The sequence below is a fragment of the Stenella coeruleoalba genome, assembly GCF_951394435.1.
Source record: "Stenella coeruleoalba genome assembly, chromosome: 4".
NCBI lineage: Eukaryota > Metazoa > Chordata > Mammalia > Artiodactyla > Delphinidae > Stenella > Stenella coeruleoalba.
The window spans coordinates 123,511,271-123,534,560 of record NC_137149.1 but is presented as its reverse complement, the minus strand read 5'-3'; the positions used below and the strand labels follow the sequence as shown (position 1 = coordinate 123,534,560).

At 44.1% G+C, this 23,290-nt stretch overlaps 1 protein-coding gene across 3 annotated transcripts in view; it reads left to right on the top strand.

The window, feature by feature from the left end:
• ARHGAP10 (Rho GTPase activating protein 10) overlaps positions 1 to 23,290 on the top strand; it is a 327,164-nt gene that overhangs the window by 60,999 nt on the left and 242,875 nt on the right. For all 3 annotated transcript variants that reach the window (XM_079920745.1, XM_079920746.1, XM_079920744.1), the window contains exons 2-3: positions 20,524 to 20,619; positions 20,693 to 20,754. In XM_079920745.1, the coding sequence (XP_079776871.1) occupies positions 20,524 to 20,619; positions 20,693 to 20,754 (158 nt within the window). The remainder of the gene's footprint in view (positions 1 to 20,523; positions 20,620 to 20,692; positions 20,755 to 23,290) is intronic.

Here is a 23,290-nt window from a genome sequence, read left to right as displayed (position 1 = left end):
CTCCACTCTACTGTTGAGCCCATCCTGTGAATTTTTACTTCTGTTATTCTATTTCCCAGTTATATAATATTCTTTTTTATATCTCCTATTTATTTGCTGAGCATTTCTATTTTTTAATTTGTTTTAACAGAATTTATAATGGATTGTTGAAGCACTTTTATGACTTTTATGCTTTAAAGTCCTTATCAGGTACTTCCAACATCTCACTTTTCTCTTGGTTGGCATCAGTTGATTGGCTTTTGTCATTCAAGTTGCGGTTTTCCTGGTTCTTGGTCTGATGGGTGATTTCCCATTGTATCCATTTTGCCTGGACATATGAGGTCTCATTTAAATCTTGTATTTCAGCAGGCAGTCACCCTGTTTAGTTTTAGTACATTTGTAGGCTGTGGTTTCAATGACAGGTTAATTTTCAGTGCCTTTGCAGTGTTATTTTAATCTGCTTGGTTGACCAGGTGTTGCTGGAGCTCACATTGCTCCCTGCTGGTACTGGTTGCCGGGGTGGAAGGTGTCTCCCTGGGTGGGGGCACTGGGCATCTCTTGATGGAAGATGGTAGACTCAGGCCTCTGGGGAATAGGAACTTCCCTGAGTGCAGTCGATCTCCCCTGCCTGTGGGGGACAGAGACCTTTTCTTGATCTGGTCACTTGTTGAAGTGAGATGTCTCTACTGGTGCCCCGTGGCTTCTCTGAGGTTTCTGGGCAGGGGAAGTGGGGAGTCTCAGGCTCAAAGAGGCTTCCTGGGCTGGGCCATGTGTCACTGGGTTCCTTGTGTGTGGCCTCCTGTCTTAGTGCGTATGTCCTGGCTCTCCTAGTTGCTTATTACTGGTGGGGCTTCAGATAGACCCCTTTTTGTATGGTGTAGGGCTTGCCTGATGTTGCCGGAGGGACTTCTTCCGTCTGGGGTAGGAGTGAGCCTCCATGTGCTGCCTGCTGTCGTAAGGATGGGGGTTGGGACATGGTGGGCCTGGGTGGCTGCCGTCTTTGGTTGGTGGGGAGGGGGGAAATGCAAGATACACTTTGCTGTGCGATTCCTTGAGTCCTGAAGTCACAAGCTGGTTTGCTTTCTTCTTACCACCGTTTAGAGTTCTCTTTTGTTATTTCCAGCAGTTTTACTAGTTAGCGGGGAGGAGCAGGGGAAATATGTCCATGCTATTTTGTCCCTAATCATTCATCTCTAAATGTCAGAGTTTTAAAAGCAATTAAAAATGTCAGGAAAGTTTAGCATTGATTTTTTTGTGTCGGCCAAATCATGTGACTGAGCTGTCTTACTTTACTAGGTTAGGAAATTTGAGACTCAGTCAGGTTACTTGACTTGCTCAGGGGTCCTATTGCTAGTTCATTGCAGAATCCAGCCTTGACCTAGGTTCTTGGTGAGGAATCCAGTATGTGTTTCATTGTAGCAAATTAGGTCAGAGAGTTATCTGGAGGAGAAGAGAACCTTGCAGCGCTGTAGTGTGGTTAGAACATTAACACACCAAAGAATTTATTCCCCAAGTGAAAAACCTATCCGAATACAAGAAGAAGAGAATCCAGTCTTATATTTTATTGACTGAGATTGAATGACAGGCTTGCTGTATATTTGTACCCATTTTAACACTAATCATTTTTGATAAAGTCTAAGATAATATTCTTCTGCTTTTACTATAAAAACATCTGAATGACCTTATAGAATGTTCCTCTTGCAAAAGAGAGTTCTCTCGCTGGTAATCATCACCATAGTCTACTTCAAAGAGAGTAAAGAATGTAACAAAGATTGGTGACGCTGTCTAAACAAATTACTATCATAGCATTCTCTGTGGCTTTTTAACAGATAATCTCTGTGTCCTCCATAGACATTAGATACTTCTCCTAGTGTTTTCCCAGGAAGCTTTTTCCTGTATGGCAGAGTTGGAGAAATGGAGAAATCCAGATGTGAACTCTTTGGTTGTTTGTAAATTTTTTTCTTTTTCTTTTTTTTTTGAAGTCTCCAGGGTTTTACAGAAAATAGGGTCAGAGCTGAACTGATGCCCAAACTCTGTAGATCTGAGAGGGGAAGCATTTACTTCTTCCCCTAAGACTTTCCATGAGGCACCACAAGAATGAGGTATGAAAAATAGGACTAAATCCTGGCTCTGTTTAATGTCATTTGGGTAATGATGACCATAGGGGCCCATGGGATGGGTGGCACTGCCTCTCTGTCCCCTTATGTACTTGTTCTTCTCGTCCTGCTTTTGTTTTTTCTTCCTCTTCTGTACTCATGGAGTCTTGCTGAAAAGATAAAATCTCTGATCCCTACTGAAGAAGGGAATTAAACATATTGGGCTTTGGAGAACTTTTCCCATCATTCATGATAAAACACTTGCATGGGGGCTTCCCTGGTGGCGCAGTGGTTAAGAGTCCACCTGCCAATGCAGGGGACACAGGTTTCAGCCCCGGTCCAGGAAGATCCCACATGCTGCGGGGCCACTAAGTCCGTGCGCCACAACTACTGAGCCTGTGCTCTGGAGCCCGCAAGCCACAACTACTGAGCCCATGAGCCACAACTACTGAGCCTCCGTGCCACAACTACTGAAGCCCACGTGCCTAGAGCCCGTGCTCCACAACAAGAGAAGCCACCACAATGAGAAGCCCGTGCACCGAAACGAAGAGTAGCTCCTGCTCGCCACAACTAGAGAAAGCCTGCGTGCTGCAACAAAGACCCAACACAGCCAAAAATAAATAAATAAATTTATATATATATAAAAAAAACGCAACCCACTTGCATAGGTAATCCATCTGTGAAAATCAGTTGTTTAGAATTTGGAGTAAAGTTTCATGAAAAATCCTATATACTGTAATCATAAAAAAAGCTGTACAGTATAATGGTTAGGTTTTCAAACCTGCCTTCTCTAATCCATGATGCATGTAGTTGAGCTATGATGCTACAGGTAAGATAGTAGTATGAGTGCTAATAATTTACCAACTGTTGATGGCTTAGAATTAGAAAATGTTAACATCAGACAGGACCCTTTTGGACCACTGTTCTGACCTCCCACTCTCAGCAGTGTCTCCACGATACAAGCAGTGATGATGTCTCATAATTGCCTGCAAGGAGACAGCCCACTGTATTATAGTTGGCAAGTCCTGCTTTATCCTAAACCAAACCTGCTCCCTTTAACTTCTTCCTGTATTGGCTTTTTAGACCATGCAGGGTGAATCTAAGAATTGTTCTGATTAACGTTCCCCACAATTCAGAAACAGAAGTTACGATTCTACCTTCCTAACATCCTGTCTTAATTGATGGGGTTTTTGGAGTTGTTATCCTGATATCCTGATGGGGTTTTTGGAGTTGTTATCCTGATTTTTTAGTGTTTGGTTTTGCCAGTGTCCCTTTAAATTGTGGTCCAAACGAAACACAGTGCCCCAACGTTTTCTTATTCATGCAGGGAATATTATTTCTTAAAACCTCCCACTCCTGGGCATGTATCCAGAGAATACTCTAATTCGGAAAGATATATGCACCCCAATGTTCATAGCAGCACTATTTACAATAGCCAAGACGTGGAAGCAAACCAAGTGTCCATCAACAGATGAATGGATAAAGGTGTGGTACATACACAATGGAATATTACTCAGCCATAAAAAAGAATGAAATCATACCATTTGCAGCAACATGGATGGACCTAGAGATTATCATACTAAATGAAGTAAGTCAGACAGAGAAAGACAAATACCGTATGAAATTGCTTATATGTGGAATCTAAAAAAATGATACAAATGGACTTATTTACAAAACAGAGACAGACTCACAGACAAAGAAAACAAACTTATAGTTACCAAAGGGGAAAGGGGGTGGGTGAGGGATAAATTAGGAGTTTGGGATTAGCAGATACAAACTGCTATATATAAAATAGATAAATAACAAGGTCCCACTATATAGCACAGGAAACTATATTCAATATCTTGTAATAAACCATAATGGAAAAGAATATGAAAAAGAATACATATATATACATGTATAACTGAATCACTTTGCTGTACACCAGAAACTAATACAACATAGTAAATCAACTATACTTCAATTTAAAAAAAATTAACTCTTCGTCTCTTAACTTCCCTTTTTCTTTTTGGTGGTTCTGCTGTTCTCTGTCACCCAGACAGGATAATTTAGTAATCTTTTATTCATTAATTTCCTTTGCTACAGTTTGTTGTAGGAAATCCAATATTACTCCCAAGGCCTTCCCTGAAGAAACTGAAGCTTGGAGTGGTTACTTGCCCAGGGTCACCCAACTGGTCACCATTGACACTAGTGTGCGAGCCCCAGTCTGTCTGACACCAGAACCCATACTCCCAATCACTGTGCTATCCTATCACCAAGGAGCTTTGTGATAAGCCTTTTCCAAAGGACAGCTAACCTTATTACTTTTTTTTTTTTTTTTTTTGCGGCACGCGGGCCTCCTACTGCCGTGGCCCCTCCCGTTGCGGAGCACAGGCTCCGGATGCGCAGGCTCAGCGGCCATGGCTCACGGGCCCAGACGCTCTGCGGCATGTAGGATCTTCCCGGACCGGGGCACGAACCCGTGTCCCCTGCATTGGCAGGCGGACTCTCAACCACTGCACCACCAGGGAAGCCCCCTTATTACTTTGTAAACTGTGTCAAATGTTCAGTGGTTGGGATTTCTGCTGTTAACAGTACTTATACTAGGGGCTTCCCTGGTGATGCGGTGGTTAAGAATTCGCCTGCCAATGCAGGGGACACGGGTTCGAGCCCTGGTCTGGGAAGATCCTACGTGCCTCAGAGCAACTAAGCCTGTGCGCCACAACTACTGAGCCTGCGCTCTAGAGCCCACAAGCCACAACTACTGAGCCCGCAAGCCTAGAGCCCGTGCTCCGCGACAAGAGAAGCCACCGCAATGAGAAGCCCTCGCACCACAACAAAGAGTAGCCCCCCCTCTCCCCAACTAGAGAAAGCCTGCGTGCAGCACCAAAGACCCAATCCAGCCAAAAATAAATAAACAGATAAAACATTAAAAAAACAAACAATACTTATACTAGCTGTCTGTTTTCTCTGGAAATGCTGCACATATGTTATCTCTTTTATGGACGCAAAAGAAATTTGTCAGTTTGCTATGCCAGATTGTCTGCATTTTCCCCTTTTTGGGGGGAATAAGAGAGGAGTGGCAGTGGTGGGGTGCAGGTTCTTCATTTCTTTCCTCCCTACCAATACATGAAAGGGCTCATTTACCCATATACTTCCAAAGATTGAATGTCATGATTGAAAGTAGTGTTGGCCGTCAGGCATAAAAGGTATTATTTAAAATTTCTGCTCATTACTGGTGACATTGAATTTCGTGTGTGTGCGTTTATTCGTGGATGGGTGATGCTCACCCACACTGGGGCGAGCCATCTGCTTTGCTCAGGCTACCAACTGGAATGTAATCTCTTCTGGAAGCACTTCACAGCTCTACCTAGAAATGAGTCTTAATGCGATATCTAGGTGTCCCATGACCCAGTCAAGTTCATGTGTAAACCATTACAGACACATTGTCTCACATCCCTGCCCATCCTGACGATCAGCTGTCGTCCACTCTTTGGTTTTGTTTTGGCTTTAACTGATTTTTTTCTGATCGTAAAAGTAAGTTATGCTAAATGAAGATGATTTTGAAAATAGTGAAAATCATTGGTTACTCTTTTGGCAGGGGGCTTACCTTCCAAACTGTTTTGTGGGCACGTGCATACCTTTCTCATGCTTTCAGTAAGTTCACGAGTTGACCACGTGTCTTGTTTCTTCACACTGGCGCCTCCTCCCTCTGAACAGGGCCAGTTTGCGGGAGGTCCCAACTTGTGTCAGGATATGCCCTGAGAGGCCTGGATCGTGTGGGCTCTGCTGTCTGGGATCTTGGTGTATATGTTGACGTTGCCCTTGAGGAAGCATGAAGCCAAGAGACAGACCTCGCTGCCCAACCTGACAGCTTTGCTACGTTGGCTTTGTGTCCTCCTTCCTGTTGGCGGTGGGTTCCTCCGTGTAGCTCCTTCAGGATGCTTTCCTTTCTTTCCCAGGGCTGCCCACAAAACCTTTGTGGAAAATTCCTGATCTCTCCTTTACATTTCAACACCATCAAGAAAGACACTTTGATTATTTGCATGTATTTTGTAAGGGCATCGCGAGGAAAGGGTGTCGTGGCCCAGTTGTGGTGGCCTCTGTAGTCTGCATTCCCTGCGGTGAGGCAGCAGATTGTGATGGTTTAGACCTAAAGCTGGCTGCAGGCTTCAAATCCTGGCTCCACGATTTAACCCTCTGGACCTCTTTATGTCTTCTTGTGCTTGACCGTAATAGGCAGTGAGAAATGCGTGCCTCCCGGGGTGTGGTGAGGATTGAAGGAACTCATGCATGCCAAGTACTTCCTTGGAGCAGTGACCAGCACATCGGAGGTGCTGAATAAATATTCCGTGGCTGTTGCACATACCTCAACCATGTGGGAGCCCTGGACTGGAAACGATTTTCTAGTCAGTGATGAGTGTTAACATTTCTTTATGTTGAACATAGTTCCTTACATTAAAATGGCCCATCTCATGAGCTCAGGCTCTGCCTGCTGCAGTGTTTTTCAGTGGACTGGTTTCTGTCTTTAGGGACTTTTTTGTGGAATTTTGTGTGTCAACATGGAAAAATCTTTAGAAGTAATTTTGGCATTTAAAGATGTGTTTTTTTTTTTAAATTATTTTAAAAAAATGGATGTATAGTCGACTTACGACGTGTAAGTTTCTGGTGTACAGCAAAGTGATTCAGTTATACATACTCTTTTTCATATTCTTTTCCATTATGGCTTATTACAAGATATTGAATATAGTTCCCTGTGCTATACAGTAGGACCTCGTTGTTTATCTATTTTATATATAGCAGTCTGTATCTGCTAATCCCAAACTGCTCATTAATCTCTCCTCCACCCCCTTTCCCCTTTGGTAACCATAAGTTTGTTTTCGAAATATGTGAGTCTGTTTCGTAAGTAAGTTCATTTGCGTCATTTTTTCCCAAATTTATGTAAGTGATATCATATGATATTTGTCTTTCTCTGTCTGACTTATTTCACTTAGTATGATAATTGGTAGGTCCGTCCCATGTTGCTATAAATGGCATTATTTCATTCTTTTTTATGGCTGAGTAATATTCCGTTGTATATATACACCACATCTTCTTTATCCATTCGTTTGTCGATGGACATATGGGTTGCTTCTGTGTCTTGGCTATTGTAAATAGTGCTGCTATGAACATTGGGGTGCATGTATCTTTCCGAATTAGAGTTTTCTCTGAGTATATGCCCAGGAGTGGGATTGCTGGATCATATTGCAACTCTAGTTTTAGTTTTTTGTTTTTGTTTTTGGCTGCGCTGCGTGGCTTGTGGGATTCTAGTTCCCTGACCAGGGATTGAACCCAGGCCCTTGGCAGTGGGAGTGTGGAGTCCTGACCACTGGACTGCCAGGGAATTCCCTCATTTTTAGTTTTTTTAAGGAACCTCTATAGTGTTCTCCATCATGGCTGTACCACTTTACATTCTCCCCAGCAGTGTAGGAGGGTTCCTAAAGGATGTGTTTTGTACTTGCTGGCCTTGCACTCTAGTTGTGACACATGGTGTCTGCTAACTACTTCACGGCTCTTCTCAGGGAGAATGGCTCTGCTCAGCCTCTCTGAGGAGAAGGCTCTCTGAGGACCGTGGGACGTCCCCTCTCCTCTCCCTGAACTGGCTGATGTGACTAGGGAGGGACACTAGACAGCTCCCTCTGTCACATCCTTCTGTGGGAAAGCAGTGAGCGAGGCCATTTTGAGTCTCTTGAGAATTTTACTTTGGGAACATAGATGGGATAAACAGCGGGAGCTGACGTTGAAAGAATGCATCTCAGCTGATGTGAGGACAGTGAAAGGGCCCTCCAGGCGCTGGCAAGGCCGCAGACCCTCTGAGGAAGCAGCAGTTCCGGCAACAAGGACTGATATGAAATAGAAGAAACCACGCAATTAGAAGTGAGAGAGAAGTAAACACTCAGAGAGAAGCCGCGTTGTAGTAACGGCGGAGAGGGCATCCCAGGGCAGGCTGTAGTGCACGTTCTCAGGACAAGTTGTTCACTATTTTTTTTTTTCCTGGCTCTTTGCGATTGTATTCTCATGACTTGAGTACTCCCTGCATTCAAAGGCCCTAACATACATGGGTCCCCGAGTACTTGTAGTCCTTTTTCCCATCTCAGGGATTCTCCCCATTTTGTTCCTGATGCCTCAGTGTCTCCCCTGTGGTTTACAGTGATAAAAATTTAACTCACTTTTTGGGACCCTGTTCAACTCCCATTCTGTGCTGTGTTTTTCTGATGACTTTACTGTTTTTTTTGAGTTTGTCTTCCACTGAACTCCTACGAAGTTTGTCGTCTGGACCCCGTGTGCAGGATGTGACGGTGATCTCTCTCCGATGGGGGTCGTGGACTTGTGGCAGTTCTTGTGATCCTGGTTTAACTCAGGGCACAAACAGGGAGGTTTTAGCCCCTCCTAAGGGTGAGTCTTACTTGATTTAAAATTTTAAAGGAAATTAATATTGAAGTGTTTGAGAGAAACGGGAGAGTTATACAGTAACTCTTGGCTTTCGTCGGCAACCAAGTATCTAGTCTGTGCCATGAAATGGTGATACAGTGGCCAAAGGGTGGGAAAGCTTATATTCAATAAACCAGATGAACACCTGACATCTAAATCCCTGCTAATATTTAGTTTGGGCCTTAAGCATACGCTGTGGTTAACAAGGTGGCTTTTCTTGACATTATCCCCTGTATGTGGTTTTATTTGTTTTTCTGTCTCCCCTTTTTTCAGACATTTTGGAAAGCACTTTGTTTGCCAGATTACTATCTTCAGTACCAAAATGTTTGAATAATATTACGTTTCGTCATTGAGCTTAAATACCTGATCCGGAAGAACGATACTTGCAAGTAGTGTTCTTCTACCGTATATTGCCTTGAACCTCAAAGTTACCCTATTTTCCTTAAAAAAAAAAAAAAAAAATCATGGTGTATTTGTTTCCTAGGGTTGACATAACAAACTACCACAGACTGGGTGGCTGAAGCAACAGAAATGTATTGTCTCATAGCTCTGGAGGTTAGAAGTCCAAGATCAAGGTGTTGGTAGAATTGGTTTGTTTTGAGGGCTGGGAGGGTAGGATCTGTCCCAGGCCTCGCTCCTTGATTGTAGATGGACATCTTCTCCCTGTGTCTCTTCACCTTGTCTTCCCTGTATGCATGTTTCTGTGTCCAAATTTCCCCTTTTTTCAAGGACGCCAGTCATTGGATTAGCGCCCACCCTAATGACCTCACTTTAATTTGATGACCTCTGTAAAGACCCTATCACCAAACAAGGTCACATTCTGAGATACTGTGGGATAGGACTCCAATACAGGAATTTCGGAGGGACACAGTTGAACCCATACAAGAAGACTACTAATTACCACTGCGCCTGTAAACCAGACTTTCTTGGTACCACAGCCATGAAGCTTCAAAGGTGATTGCCATCCTTGGGGAAGTTTTTGTGTGTAGACCCCTCAGATCATTAGGTTGAGACCCCCTGAGTCTCACTAGTTGTTGGCATGGTTTCCAGAAATTCTTGAAAGAAGTGCTGTCATCTCTCACCTGGATCAGGGCAGGGACCGCCTCACTTGTCTTCCTGCCACTGCTCTGGTCCATCTGTATGTAGCCTGCTCTCAGCACAGCAGCCGGAGCGATGCTGCTGAAGGTCAGGTCACATCCCTCCTCTGCTCCCAGCTCTCCAGAAGCCCCCCATCTTGCTCATAATAAAAGCTCGAGTCCTTCCTGAACTGGCCCCCGTCATCCCTGACCTTGTTTCCTCTCAGTCTTGCTGTCCTGCCCGCACTCAGGGCCAGCCGTACCATCCTGTCCCTGTCCTGCCTCCAGATGGCCCCCTGTGTCTGGAAAGGCTTCTCCACAGTTCCCTGGGTGGCTTGCTTCTTGCATCCTTCAGCTTTTTCACAGATGCCAGCTTTTCTGTGAGGTCTGCTCAGACCTGCACAACCTCCCCACGCATTCCCATCCCCCTAACCTTTCTTCACTTTCCTCCCTGGCACTTAACAGCTCCCAGCATACTGTGTAATTTATTTATGTTTTATTATCTGTCTTATCTCAGATTACTGCCCCCCCCCCGACCTGGTATGTTACCCTCTCTCATCCGTCTGTGTGATTTGTTTGTTGCTGTAGCCCCTGTGCCTAGAACACTGCCTGACAAGTAAGGATAAATAAACAGCACAAGTGGGTGTGGGTGTATAGAGTAAGGCAGAGAATACTGAGGAGGGAACACTGGGATTCTGGCCACTTGGGTTCCTGTAAGTATAGGAATGAGATGAAGGTGGATGTGATGAAGGAGGAGAACACAATGGTTTATTGATTCAGGTGTGTGTGTGTGCGTGTGTGCTTGTCTTTCATTTTAATAAATAAAATCGTGATGACTTTGTTCTTTTGTGCTACTTTATTTTTCAGAATTTACCATAAAAAGTGCATGGATAGAATTGTGACCATCCATATACCCTTTCTTGGACCCACCCGTTGTTTAGCATCTCGTGGCATTTGCTCATCTCTTGCCTTCTGTATATACATATTCCACGTGTCCTGTCTCTCACTGGCCTGTGGGGCCTGTTCTGTCCTTATTCATTTAGCCCTAATGAAGTTTGCATAGGGTCATGTGCTATAAAACCTGCCCATGTAGGAAGCAGGGGCTCTGGGTCCAGCACTTTTTTTTTTTTTTTTGCGGTACGCGGGCCTCTCACTATTGTGGCCTCTCCCGTTGCGGAGCACAGGCTCCGGACGCGCAGGCTCAGCGGCCATGGCTCACAGGCCCAGCCGCTCTGCGGAATTTGGGATCCTCCCGGACCGGGGCAGGAACCCATGTCCCCTGCATCGGCAGGCGGACTCTCAACCACTGCGCCACCAGGGAAGCGCCCAGGTATCTTTCTGAATTAGTGTTTTCATTTTTTTCAGATATATTACCCAGGAGTGGAATTTCTGGGTCATATGGTAGTTCTATTTGTAGCTTTTTGAGAAACCTCCGTATTTTTTCCACAGTGGATGTACCAGTTTACATCCCCACCAACAGTGTAGGAGGGTTGCCTTTTCCCCACATCCTTGCCAACATTTGTTATTTGTGGTCTTTTTGATGATAGCCATTCTGACAGGTGTGAGGTGATATCTCATGGTGGTTTTAATTTGCATTTCTCTGATGATTAATGATGTTGAGCATCTTTTCACGTGTCTGGCCATCTGTATGTCTTCTTTGGAAGAATGTCTATTCAGCTCTTATGCCCATTTCTGAATTGGGTTGTTTGTTTTTTTGATGTTGAGCTGCATGAACTGCTTGTGTATTTTGGAGATTAATCCTTTGTCAGTTGCTTCGTTTGCAAGTATTTTCTCCCATTCCGTAGGTTGTCTTTTTGTTTTGTCGATGGTTTCCTTGGTTGTGCAAAAGCTTTCAGGACTACCAGTGTTTGTTGCTCAGGTTCAGGTGTTTCTCCGGACATGTGAGCCATCCTAGTTTTCAACATGCAGTCTTGTCATCACATTGTTTGTCAGCTCTTCTTGTTTTCTCATGTGATTAGAGAAGGTGGAGGCTGAGAGTGTGTTATCCTGGATATTTTTCATACTTCAACACTTCCCCTTACCGCACAACATGCGTGTACACACACACACACACACACACACACATGCGTGTCCTTTGCAGCCTCTCTCTGGGTCATGCTGTCCAACTGGTGGGCCATGTATACCTCACTAACCTGGACACCTGTTACTGTCATTCTGTGCCTCACCAAGTTGTACTAAAACTGGGTTCTATGCCAAAACCTGGATTCTAGTTAGTGCTCTCCTTGAACTAGGTGTGTGAAATTGAACTAGTTGTCCAAAGTTGCACTTTCATTTCCCGACTGTTCAGTGAGGGTGAGACTGTCAGTGATTTTCAGGTTGGGTCCTGCAGGGTGTGGTCTCACTGGGAAGCACTCAGTGGGAGATGGGGACCAATTGGGCAGGGTTCTTCATCCTACCTCCACCTGAGCAGCTTTGATTATCTTTTCGTTCCATTACTTACTAGTTGTGAGATCTTGGACAAGTTGCTTGACCTGTGTACGTCAGTTTTCTCCTCTGTAAAGTGGGCATAATGACAGAACCTGCCCCGTAGAGTTGCGGTGATACTCCAATGAGTCAATAAATGTAATGTGGTTAGGAGAGTACCTGACATTATCAGGTAAGGTAGGCAGCATAATGGCCCTCCAAAAGATGTCCCTTCCTAATTCCCTGGAACCTGTGAATGTTATTTTAGGTGGCAAAAGAGACTTAGCAGGTGCAGTTAAAGATCTTGAGGCGGTGAGATTATCCTGGGTTATCATGGTGGACCTAGTGTAATCACGGTGATCCTTAAAGGAGTAAGAGAAGGAGACGTGATGACAGAAGCAGAGGTCGGAGTGATGTGAGTGGTGGCCGGGTGCCAAGAGCAGAGGAATGTGGGCATCCTCTAGGAGCTGGAAAAGGCAAGGAAGTGGATTCTCCCCTAGATCCCCCAGAAGGAATACAGCCCCGAGAGACCCATTTTGGACTTCTGACCTCCAGAAATATAAAATAATAAATTTGTATTGTTTCAGGCCACTCAAGTTTGTGGAGTTACTTACCGCAGTAATAGGAAACTAATACAGACGTGTTAGCTGTTTTTACTGTTTTCACTGTAAATAAGATTTTTCTCTGAACAAAGGGATGTGTGGCCAAAGACAGTTCGAAAACCAGGAAGCTGGGTGATCGCCAGCCTGCACTTCTCATCTGACAGCCTGCTGTGGCGGGTCCTCTCTCTATATGCAGACCTTTGTCCAAGAAGACTGTCCGTGTTTGCTGAGTGCGTGCAGTGCAGCTGAAGTCTGGAATGGGGGGGTGGTGAAGGTTGAGTGGTGGTGTCCAGTGTGGACCTGCCTGTGGACTCTCTGCAGTGCCCAGGGCACTCCTTTCTTAAGTGTTCTTCATGATGAGTTGGTCACTTTGATCAACGGTTATCTGGTTGTCTGTCGTGTGTCATACTGGGTCTTGAGTCCAGTTTTATGCATTTGTTTTGAGGCATCTGCATCTCTGGGGACTCAGCTTGTGTTCCTTTACCCCATACATTTGTCAATTCAGGTCAATCTAGTGACGTCAGATGGTGTTTATTCTCTGATTAAGAAGAACTCACTACACAGCCACTCCAGTTGGGCTGGAAGTGGAGAGTTAGGGCCAGGAGGACCTTGACCTAGCAGTCACAGAGACCGTGCTGGCCCTTGAGCTGCTCCTAGAACAGCTTGTGATGTGGCCTTCAGGCCTCCACTAGCCCAGTAATGCATTTGGGGCTTGGGGGACGTTCGCACCACTTAAAACATGTATCCAGTGAGTTATTTTCTTGCTTTCTGACTGGTACAGAGAGGCCGGAATGCTACTCTTGTACATAGCGCTGCTGCCAGTTCTGTAAATCTGGAAACCACGAAGGAAAATGAGAAGCCAGTCCACAGTGCTGGAGGAATTTTGTTTCACTTCCAAGTTCCTTGGATTAACATTAGCACTATTTCCTTGGTATGAATCTGACGTGAAAGATATTAAGTTCTTAAGAGTCTGTACCCTGTTCTTTAAATAAAACACAGAAGAATTTGGGGACTTGTTTTGATGGGCAGGATGGGTAGCAAAGCTTCCCCTGGCAGAGCCTTTGCATATTTGATAATCTAGTGATTTGGGTCTCACCATGCCGAGGAATGTGAGCTTCTAAGTGCACTTTTGCCTGTTTGGAAAAAGAGTTCAGAATCCGGTGTGGTTGGTGAAGAATCCTGAGCTTCACGTTTACTGAGTGAGAAAGGTACATTGATTTGCTGTTTCATTTTTCTTTTCAAGCCCGGAATTAGCATGCCACGTTTCCTCAGGTATACCACTCAGTGCTTTGGTGGGGCCGAAAGTTCCAGGAGAGAGTTACAGCCTTATTCGCAGGGCCGGGCTTGTAACTTCGGGGGTTCTCATGTACCCAGAAGGCTGTTTAGCAGTGAAGTAGACCAACCCGATTAGAGAGGTTTCCCACCCTTCCTAGTGCCTGTATGCGTCTAATAGTTCATGATCACTGAAAACTGTTCATAGGTGGCTGTGCTGTAAGAAAGAATTTTCTCATTTGTCAAACCATCAAGGGTGACCAGGGGCAATTCCTGCCAGTGTCCGGAGGTTCTCTGAACCTGGATTTAAACTGTGGTTGGATCTCTCCACGTGGTGTGCTGCTTCTCAAACTCAGCAGATCTCAAATACAACTGCTCCTCTCTCAAACTGCTCCTAACCCTGGGAAGAGTTTTAGTGCCTGTGCTTTTCTCTCCCGTTGGTCTGCAGATCGAAGACCTAAAAGTCTTACTCTGGGAGACTCTGAAGTGGCAAGTTTATTTGAAAGTGTGCAGATCACTTCAGTTCTTTAAAGTCAGCTGTTGCATTTTGTGCACACGCAGGCTTGGCAGTATCCATCAGCGTATGCCAGCCTGCGTGGAGTAAAGGGAACCCTCCTGCACTGCTGGTGGGAGTGTAAATTGGTACAGCCACTATGGAGAACAGTATGGAGGTTCCTTAAAAAACTAGAAATAGATCTACCATATGACCCAACAATCTCACTACTGGGCATATACCCTGAGAAAACCATAATTCAAAAAGGGTCATGTACCACAATGTTCACTGCAGCACTATTTACAATCGCCAGGACATGGAAGCAACCTAAGTGTCGATCGATAGGTGAATGGACAAAGAAGACGTGGCACATATATACAATGGAATATTACTCAGCCATAAAAAGGAACGGAATTGAGTTCTTTGTAATGAGGTGGATGAACCTAGAGTCTGTCATACAGAGTGAAGTAAGTCAGAAAGAGAAAAGCAAATACTGTATGTTTAACGCACATATGTGGAATCTAAAAAAAACGGTACTGATGAACCTAGTGGCAGGGCAGGAATAAAGACAGAGACGTAGAGAATGGACTTGGGGACACAGTGGGGATAGGGTAAGCTGGGATGAAGTGAGAGAGCGGCATGGACATGCACACACTACCGAATGTAAAATGGATGGTTAGTGGGAGGCTGATGCATAACACAGGGAGATCAGCTCGGTGCTTTGTGACCACCTAGAGGGGTGGGTTAGGGAGGGTGGGAGGGAGATGCACGAGGGAGGGGATATGGGGATATATGTATACTTATAGCTGATTCACTTTGTTGTACAGCAGAAACCAACACAATGTTGTAAAGCAATTATACTCCCATAAAGATATTAAAATATATATATATATATATGCCAGCCTTGAAGGTGTTTCAGGAGAGCATGTTAATTTACAGTCTTCAGGAATTAGCATGCAGGAGAGGACTGGGGGCGTAGAGTTCTGCATTAGAGCCATTAAGATAATAGTTGAGATCTGTGCACGGGCCCTGGGAATAATGTTAAATCTCCTGAAAGTCAGAATGATGTGATGCAAAGGATGTTGGTAGAAGCTTGAGAAACCAAGGAGTTGATCCTTTGCCTCCAGGACATAATACCAACCGTCCGAAGAGGTCTGTGACCTTGATCAAGTCACTAATCTATCGCTGAATCTACTTATGATTTGTAAAATAAGGTAACGTCCACACCTACCCTGTAGGCTGGTTATAAGGAATAAATCAAATAATACCTGTGAGTCCATTAGCATAGAGTAGGCCCTGAATAAAGGCAGTCCTATCTAGTAGGCTCTTCACCATCTTCCCCTAGTAGAGGAGTGCTGCCAGCCTTTGTGATTTAGACTGTTTGAGTTTCATGTGTGATGATAAACCATTATCTTTTGCACAAAGCATCTTTGTGCTTTTTCAATGGACTGTACTAAATGTAGTAAACTGTCTTATGATTTTATGTTATGTTTGGAAAGGCAGAAGATATCTATAAAAGTATAAACTACATGAGAATAAATTTAAAATGTACTACATAACGAACAGGTGATAAATTTATGATTTTTAAATGGAACGGGAGTTTGGTGTGGTCCAATTTTTAAACAATAACAATTTTGCATAATGAATTCTAATAACACCAGAAAAATCAACAGAGAGAAAAAATGATTATATGCTAAAATAAAGACTTGATGTAACTACAGTACCTAGCACAGCGGTAAGAGAGAAAAGCATGCTATTTACATAGGGAGAAATATATCGTATTAGCTGTGCAAATGAACCCAAATTCAGTCTACTGTTATAAACATTTTCAACTAATGAGATTAGGAATTATGAAATACGTCTTGAAAAACAGACGCATTTAAATTTTAGCTTTCTGGAGAGTATCCTGCCCTGACCATAAGAAAGCATGGTCTTTAAGATATCCTTTGACCTGGTAATTTAAAAAAAAATAAATTTATTTATTTTTTATGTATCTGTTTTTGGCTGCATTGGGTTTTCGTTGCTGCGTGCAGGCTTTCTCTAGTTGTGGTGAGCGGGGGCTGCTCTTCGTTGTGGTGTGCGGGCCTCTCATTGCGGTGGCTTCTCTTGTTGCGGAGCATGGGCTCTAGCCACGTGGACTTCAGTAGTTGTGACACGTGGTCTCAGTATTTGTGGCTTGTGGGCTCTAGAGCGCAGGCTCAGTAGTTGTGGCTCCACGGCATGTGGGATCTTCCCAGACCAGGGCTCAAACCCGTGTCCCCTGCATTGGCAGGTGGATTCTTAACCACTGCACCACCAGGGAAGTCCCTGATCTGGTAATTTTGGATAAAATACTCAAAGGAAATGGCTCCAGAGGGGAAAAATAGAATTTATACCAATATTTATAGTTATCTGCATATTATAAACACATTTGTATATTATTTATATATAATATTTATAAATAAGTACATATAGACATACACACATATATACACGTATACACACACACAAACAGAACCAATTACATGCCCCTTTTGAGAACTGGCAGCGCAAGCATTAGCAAAATGGAATAAAGTTATTAGAAATGATAATAAGCCCACACGCTTAATATTTGGAAAGAGCTGCATGAAATAAATTCAAAAAGAAAAGCCCTGTGTGGTCTTTGTTTCAGGGATGCAGGGAAGCACAAGGCTGTCGGCTGCTGTCTCAGGGACTGGATATTCTTCAGCAGAATAGATAACCTGGAGGAAATACTGACTAAATAAGGCAGTTTCAGGTGATCAGTGCTATGAAGAAGATTAAGCGCCATGGGATCGAGAAGAGTTTAGGGCAGAGGGGTGATGCTCTTTTGGGGGTGATGGTACAAGGGGGAGGGTTCTGTGAAGGAGCCATCCAGGTGAAGGTGGGGCTGGGCAAGGAGCGTTTCCAGGGGTGGGACAGCACTTTGAAGCCTGTCAGTGCCCTTCTGGAATGAGTTGGGCACGTGTGAACGAAGAGCAAGCCAGCGTGGCCAGATCGTAGGCAATAATGGTAGGTTTCCTGGATTACAACAGAATAGTTAACTTGGGAGTGACTCCAATAGCCAGGCTTTACTTTTTTACGGTTAAAAAATTTTTATTGTTTAGTCGTGGAATTATGGTGGAAGTACAGAAGTATATGAACCAAGCGTATGTTTTAAAGAAGAAAGATAAAGCAAATAGCCGTAGACTCACCACTAGGTTATGAACTAAAATACCTTGAATCCCCTTGTAGCTGTCTGACTGTCCCCCTCCCTTGCTTCCAGTGGTAAACATCGTGTGACTTTTGAGATAATGACTTACTTGCTGTTCTGTAATTTTGTGACCTATACGTGCAATCCAAACATAGGGTTTAGTGTAGCTTGCTTTGAACTTTATATGAAAGAGCCATACTGTGTGTATTCTTTCATGGCTTGCTTCTTTCTCTCCAAATTGTGAGGTTAACCTGAGTTGATACATACATTTATTGTTATTTTTACTTTATAACGTATGAATATAGTATAATTGAGTCATCTGTTGGTTGTTGTTTGGTATTTGCTTTTCCAGTGTTTGGCTATGCTGTGGTCAGTTCTGCTATAGAAAGTACATGTCTGTAAGTACACATGTGCAAAAGTTTATCTTGGGAATTTACCTAGAAGGTCAATTGGGAGTTGTAGGATATCATCAAACTTACAAGAAAATGCCAAAGTACTTAAAGGGGAATCATACCGGTTTTTACCCTCGCTGGCAGTATATGAGAATTTTTGTTGCTCGACATACACCCGTTCTTGAGGTTGCCGAACTTAATTACATTTTGCCAATCTCATGAGTGTATTGAGGTATGTTGAGGTTTTCTCTTCACTTTTATAATCACTAATGAGTTTTGAGCACCTTTTCATGTGGTTTTGGGCCATTTGGATTTCCTTTACTTCCTTCTGTGAAGGGCATTTTCAGGCGTTTTGCCCCATTTATTATTGGCCTTTCTGCCTTACCTCAGTGATTCATAGCTGTTATTTGTGCCTTCGGGGTGTGTGCTTTTCTTCACTCTTTTTATGTCTTTAAAATTTTAATGCAGTCACATTTTTTAATCTTTCTATATTAGTCTATTTATTGCTTTGTAACAAATCGCCCCCACCTCCAGTGGCCTAAACAGCAGCCATTTATTTATTTCAGTTTGGACTCAGCACACTGGGCAGTATGGTCTCATCTGGACTGCCTCCTGCATGGCGGGAAGCTCTGCTTCTGAGGGTGGGATGTCTGACCGATGGGGCCATAGGTGGGGGGCCTGGGCGACATGTCTTTCATCACCCAGCAGGCTAGCGTGGGCTTGATCACGTGGACGCCAGAGGCTTCCAAGGGAGTGGAGCATGGGTGTGCAAAGGTTCTAGAGCTAGAGGCTCCGAATTAGCGCAGTGTCACTTCTACCACATTCTTTGGCCGCAAGACCAGCCCGGATTCAAGGGGTGGGAAAATAGACGCTACCTTTTACCCGAGGAGCTGCAGAGTCCCACTGAAAAGAGAAGCTCCTACAAAGGAGGGGTGGAGAATTCAGACCGTGCTTGCAATCCATCACATTATACGTTATGGTTTTGCTTTTCTTCTCTACTCCAAGGGTAAGAAATTACAATCCTGTATCATCTTCTAAAAGGTTTCTGGTTTAGCTTTGGAAGAATGAAGTTTCAAAAACTGTGACAGTGGAGGATGTTGATAATGGGGGAAGATATGCCTGTGTCCGGGCAGGGAGTCTAGGGGAAATCTCTGTACCTGTGCCCAGCTTTGCTGTGAACCTAAAACTACTCCAAAATAAGGTCTGTTAAGAAAAAGTAAAACATGAAACCAGACCATGACAGCAGCTGAAAGAGCTGGTGAGCATGATTAGAAAGTTTAAGAAGTGAGAGGAAGCAGCTTGTCGAGGAGGGCATTGGGGAACCATTGTACTTAATGATTGGAGGTCAAGAGTTGGTTAAAAAAAAAAACAAAAAACATTTTCCAATGTAAAAATAATTTTTTGCTTTCATTCCTTGTCTGTTAGCTATAATACAACGACTAAGAAAGAGAAGATTGCTGCTCCTACTATCTTACCAACTTATTCAAAACAGCCCTCAGCATTTATACTGTGTGGTTCGCTTTTGTTCATATTTATTTTTTTGCCTGAATACTCTTATCAGAAATTATGGATTGTGTTTTGTTCAACTTTTCAGTTTGCTTGACCTGAAGTTTTACTTTAACACGATCTGTCAGTATTCATTGTAGTGAGCCAGGACCCATACGGGGTGCAGGAGTTGGGAAGCAGCTTCTTTGAAAGTGCTTTAGACCAGAGGCAGAATTGTACCCTGGTGAGGGCATGGGTTTTGGACAGATGGCTCTGGAATAGATCAGACTTTTGCTGATGTAGTACCTGTGTGACTTTGTGCGAGTTATTTAACATCTCGGAGCTTTGGCGTTCCATGGTTAAATAGAGACTCTCAAGAGTATTGAGTAAAGTTAAAAATACACCTATTCTCTAGCATGGTGCATGGCCCATAAAATAACTGTTAGCCTGTTGTAGAAGTTGGGTTTTCCACTATTTTCTATGACGACAATAAAAAGAAAGAAAAATGAGGACCTGTAGGTCTCTTGCAGAATGAATTCTTTCTGCCACTTAAGCGTGACCTTTGGTTTCCGTTCCTGCTGCTGTTTTCTATGAATACTCTTTGAATCCTCTGGATTTCTCTGACTGGAGTTGAACCATCAGTTAAGGGCATCTGGTTGGCTGACTTTAAGCTTTGAGACCCTTAATATTTGAAACCCTGGCAGCCAGCTGGATCTCATCCAGCCCTGGGAGATACTATCAAGTGTGTGTGCTCCTAATCATAGACGGAACTTTTGCGTCCGGGAAGTTCTGACCTGAGTGAGTAGAGAAAGGGAAAGTGCTTCCGGGAACAATATATATATTTCTCCCGCACCTGCTCCGTCCCAGAGCATTAGCATAGAAGACAAGCCACCAGAGTGCGCCCGGGTGGGATGATGGGCCCCTTGGCCGAGGAGTTGGGTTGTGTCTCCTCACAGCTCACGTGGAGGAGAGCTCTACAGCTCTGCCATCTGAGGAAGAATCAGTTCCTGCTGAGCCTTGACCTGAAACAAGGACCCAAGTAATCACTCCATCTTTCTTTCCAGATCTTTCGGCAGCCCAGCGGAAGTTTGCTCATTCACTCAGAGACTTCAAATTTGAGTTTATCGGCGATGCAGAGACTGACGATGAACGCTGCATAGGTGCGTAAAGACAGGGTTTTGGTTGGCTTTCCTTTGCTTTGACCATGAAATAATCATTCCTTTCTTCTTACAGATGCTTCGTTACGTGAATTTTCTAACTTTTTGAAGAATCTGGAAGAGCAGAGAGAAATTATGGTGAGTGGTGGGGTGTAAAATAACAAGTCCATCTTTAAGTGGGGTGGAAATCTGGGTAGCTGGTTCTGGTGGAAGTTTTGGTGCATTTGTCCATGGATGAATAGTGCACAGTAATGGAAAGATCCCCAGATGAGGTTTGGGGGCCTGGATTTCTAGTTCCCCAGGGGTGCCGACCATCCTGGATAAGTTGCTGGACCTCTAGACCAAGACCCTGTGTCTTCGTCTGTAAATGACCATGTTGAAGTATATCAGTGCTTTCTAGATTTTTGTTAGCCCTGGAACAGTTGCATTTAAATAGAGTCTCACGCAGAATCTTAATATGTTAAGAAGACAAAAGCAGAAAATCTTATGGAAAGGACAGCAGGGCACAGTTGGAGCTTGCCTCAGTCTTCTGTGGATTTCTAGGCTGTGTGGAGAGGAAGAGAGCTCGAACCTGGAAGTCCTTAAAATCCCACTTTGCCTTGAGATACATGATCACAGTAGTAGTGAATAATAGCTCCCCTCTGTTGAGTGCTTTCCATGTGCCGGATGCTACGCTGAGTGCATTGAGTAGATCCTATTTAACATGCATTTTGAGGGTATTGAATAGTATTCATCCACCTTTCTGAAAACTTTGTATTTCTCTCCTGATATTCATTCAACAAAGATTTACAGCAGACTCGCCATTGGATTATGACACATTATCTATTTTCACCAGTTTTTTCAGGTTTTTAAAAAAAATGACCATCTGTTTTTTCTATGTTCTCGAGAATGAGAACTACCTAGAATTATGTGGAAGTGTACCTGTATGAGGGGGTTCAGATGTGGTGGTAATAATATTGAATATGGCAGCTAAGACAATTAACCTTTACTCTGTGCGTGGTACTGGTCTGAGCTGTTTACCTACGTTTAAGTCATTTAATTCTCACATCAGCCTTATGAAATAGACTCTGTGATTGACCCCTAACTGACCAATGAGGAAATGGAGGTGCAGCACCTTGCCCAGGATCGCATGGCAGCTGAGGGGTAGAGCCCGGTCAGGCCACAACCAGACACCCTGGACCACCTGCCAGCGTGGCCAGCTTCCTAGATGTTGCTGCAATCTGGCTGGTGGCTGGTGGGGATTTCTAGCTGGTAGAATTGGAGTAGGAGAAAAAGTAGGAGGAAAGCACTGATTTTTGACTGAAGCATGACAGAGACCTATGGCCCCTAAAAGCGCTAGTGTAATTCGCACTGCACCCTAAATTCTGAGATGATTTGTGCCTATTGTAACTACCGAAGCGGGCACGTGAAGGTACTGTGCTCCCACTAGGTTTTTTCTGGCACAGAGTGACATACATAACCCTTATTCGTGTGTTCCTATAGTCACAGATCTTTCAAGCTCTTTAGAGCAGTCTAAGTGTGAGAGTGGATAACGGCAGTGCCATGAAGCCACCCTTCTATTGCATGAAGTGGGTGCGGACGTGTGGGTGGTAGAAGTGCGCGTTCTTAGTTTATGTTCATAGTATCAACTTTCTGTTCTCAATCCTTGAAATTTAGTTGTATTTTCCTGGGATCCTGAGCATTCAGCAAATATGTATTTGATCTCCTTTTACGTTTCAGTTACCGTTTAGAATCTGAGCACACAGCCGCAAACAAAGCAAAGCCCCTGTCCTCACGGAGGTTACATTTTGGAAAGGGGAGGTGATAAATGAACAAATGTATAACACATTGTCAAGTAGCAGTAAGTGCTACAAAATGAAATTGAGGGAATTCCATGGTGGTCCAGTGGTTAGGACTCTGGGCTTTCACTGCCAAGGGCTCAAGTTCAATCCCTGATCCAGGAGCTAAGAGCCCACAAGCCGTGTGGCGTGGCCAAAAAACAAAAAATGAAATTGAGAAGAGCAAGGAGCCAGGGCACCATTACATCTAGAGTGGCGAAGGAAGGAAGGCCTTTCCAGTGGAGAACTATGGAGGCATCCTGGTATCTGGGGGAAGAGAGTTTCAGGCAGTGTGGTGCTGGGGTTTAGCTCTGCAGAAACACAGAGTGATATTCTATAGTTGGCCCTCTGTATCCACGGATTCTGTATCTGCAGATCAAAAAATATTTGAAAAAAATTCCAGAAAGTTCCAAAAAGCAAAACTTGAATTTACCACGTGCTGACAACTGTTTACCTAGCATTTACATTGTGTTCACAACTATTTACTTAGTATTTTCATTGTACAGGCATACCTTGTTTTGTGTTTTTTTAGTTTTTAAAAATTATTTATTTTTGGCTGTCTTGGGTCTTCGTTGCTGCACGCAGGCTTTCTCTGGTTGCGGTGAGCAGGGGGCTACTCTTCGTTGCGGTCCGCGGGCTTCTCATTGCGGTGGCTTCTCTTGTTGCGGAGCATGGGCTTCAGTAGTTGTGGCTTGCGGACTCTAGAGTGCAGCCTCAGTAGCTGTGGCGCATGCGCTTAGTTGCTCCGCGCCATGTGGGATCTTCCCGGACCAGGGCTTGAACCCGTGTCCCCTGCATTGGCAGGCGGATTCTTAACCACTGCGCCACCAGGGAAGCCTCCATACCTTGTTTTATTG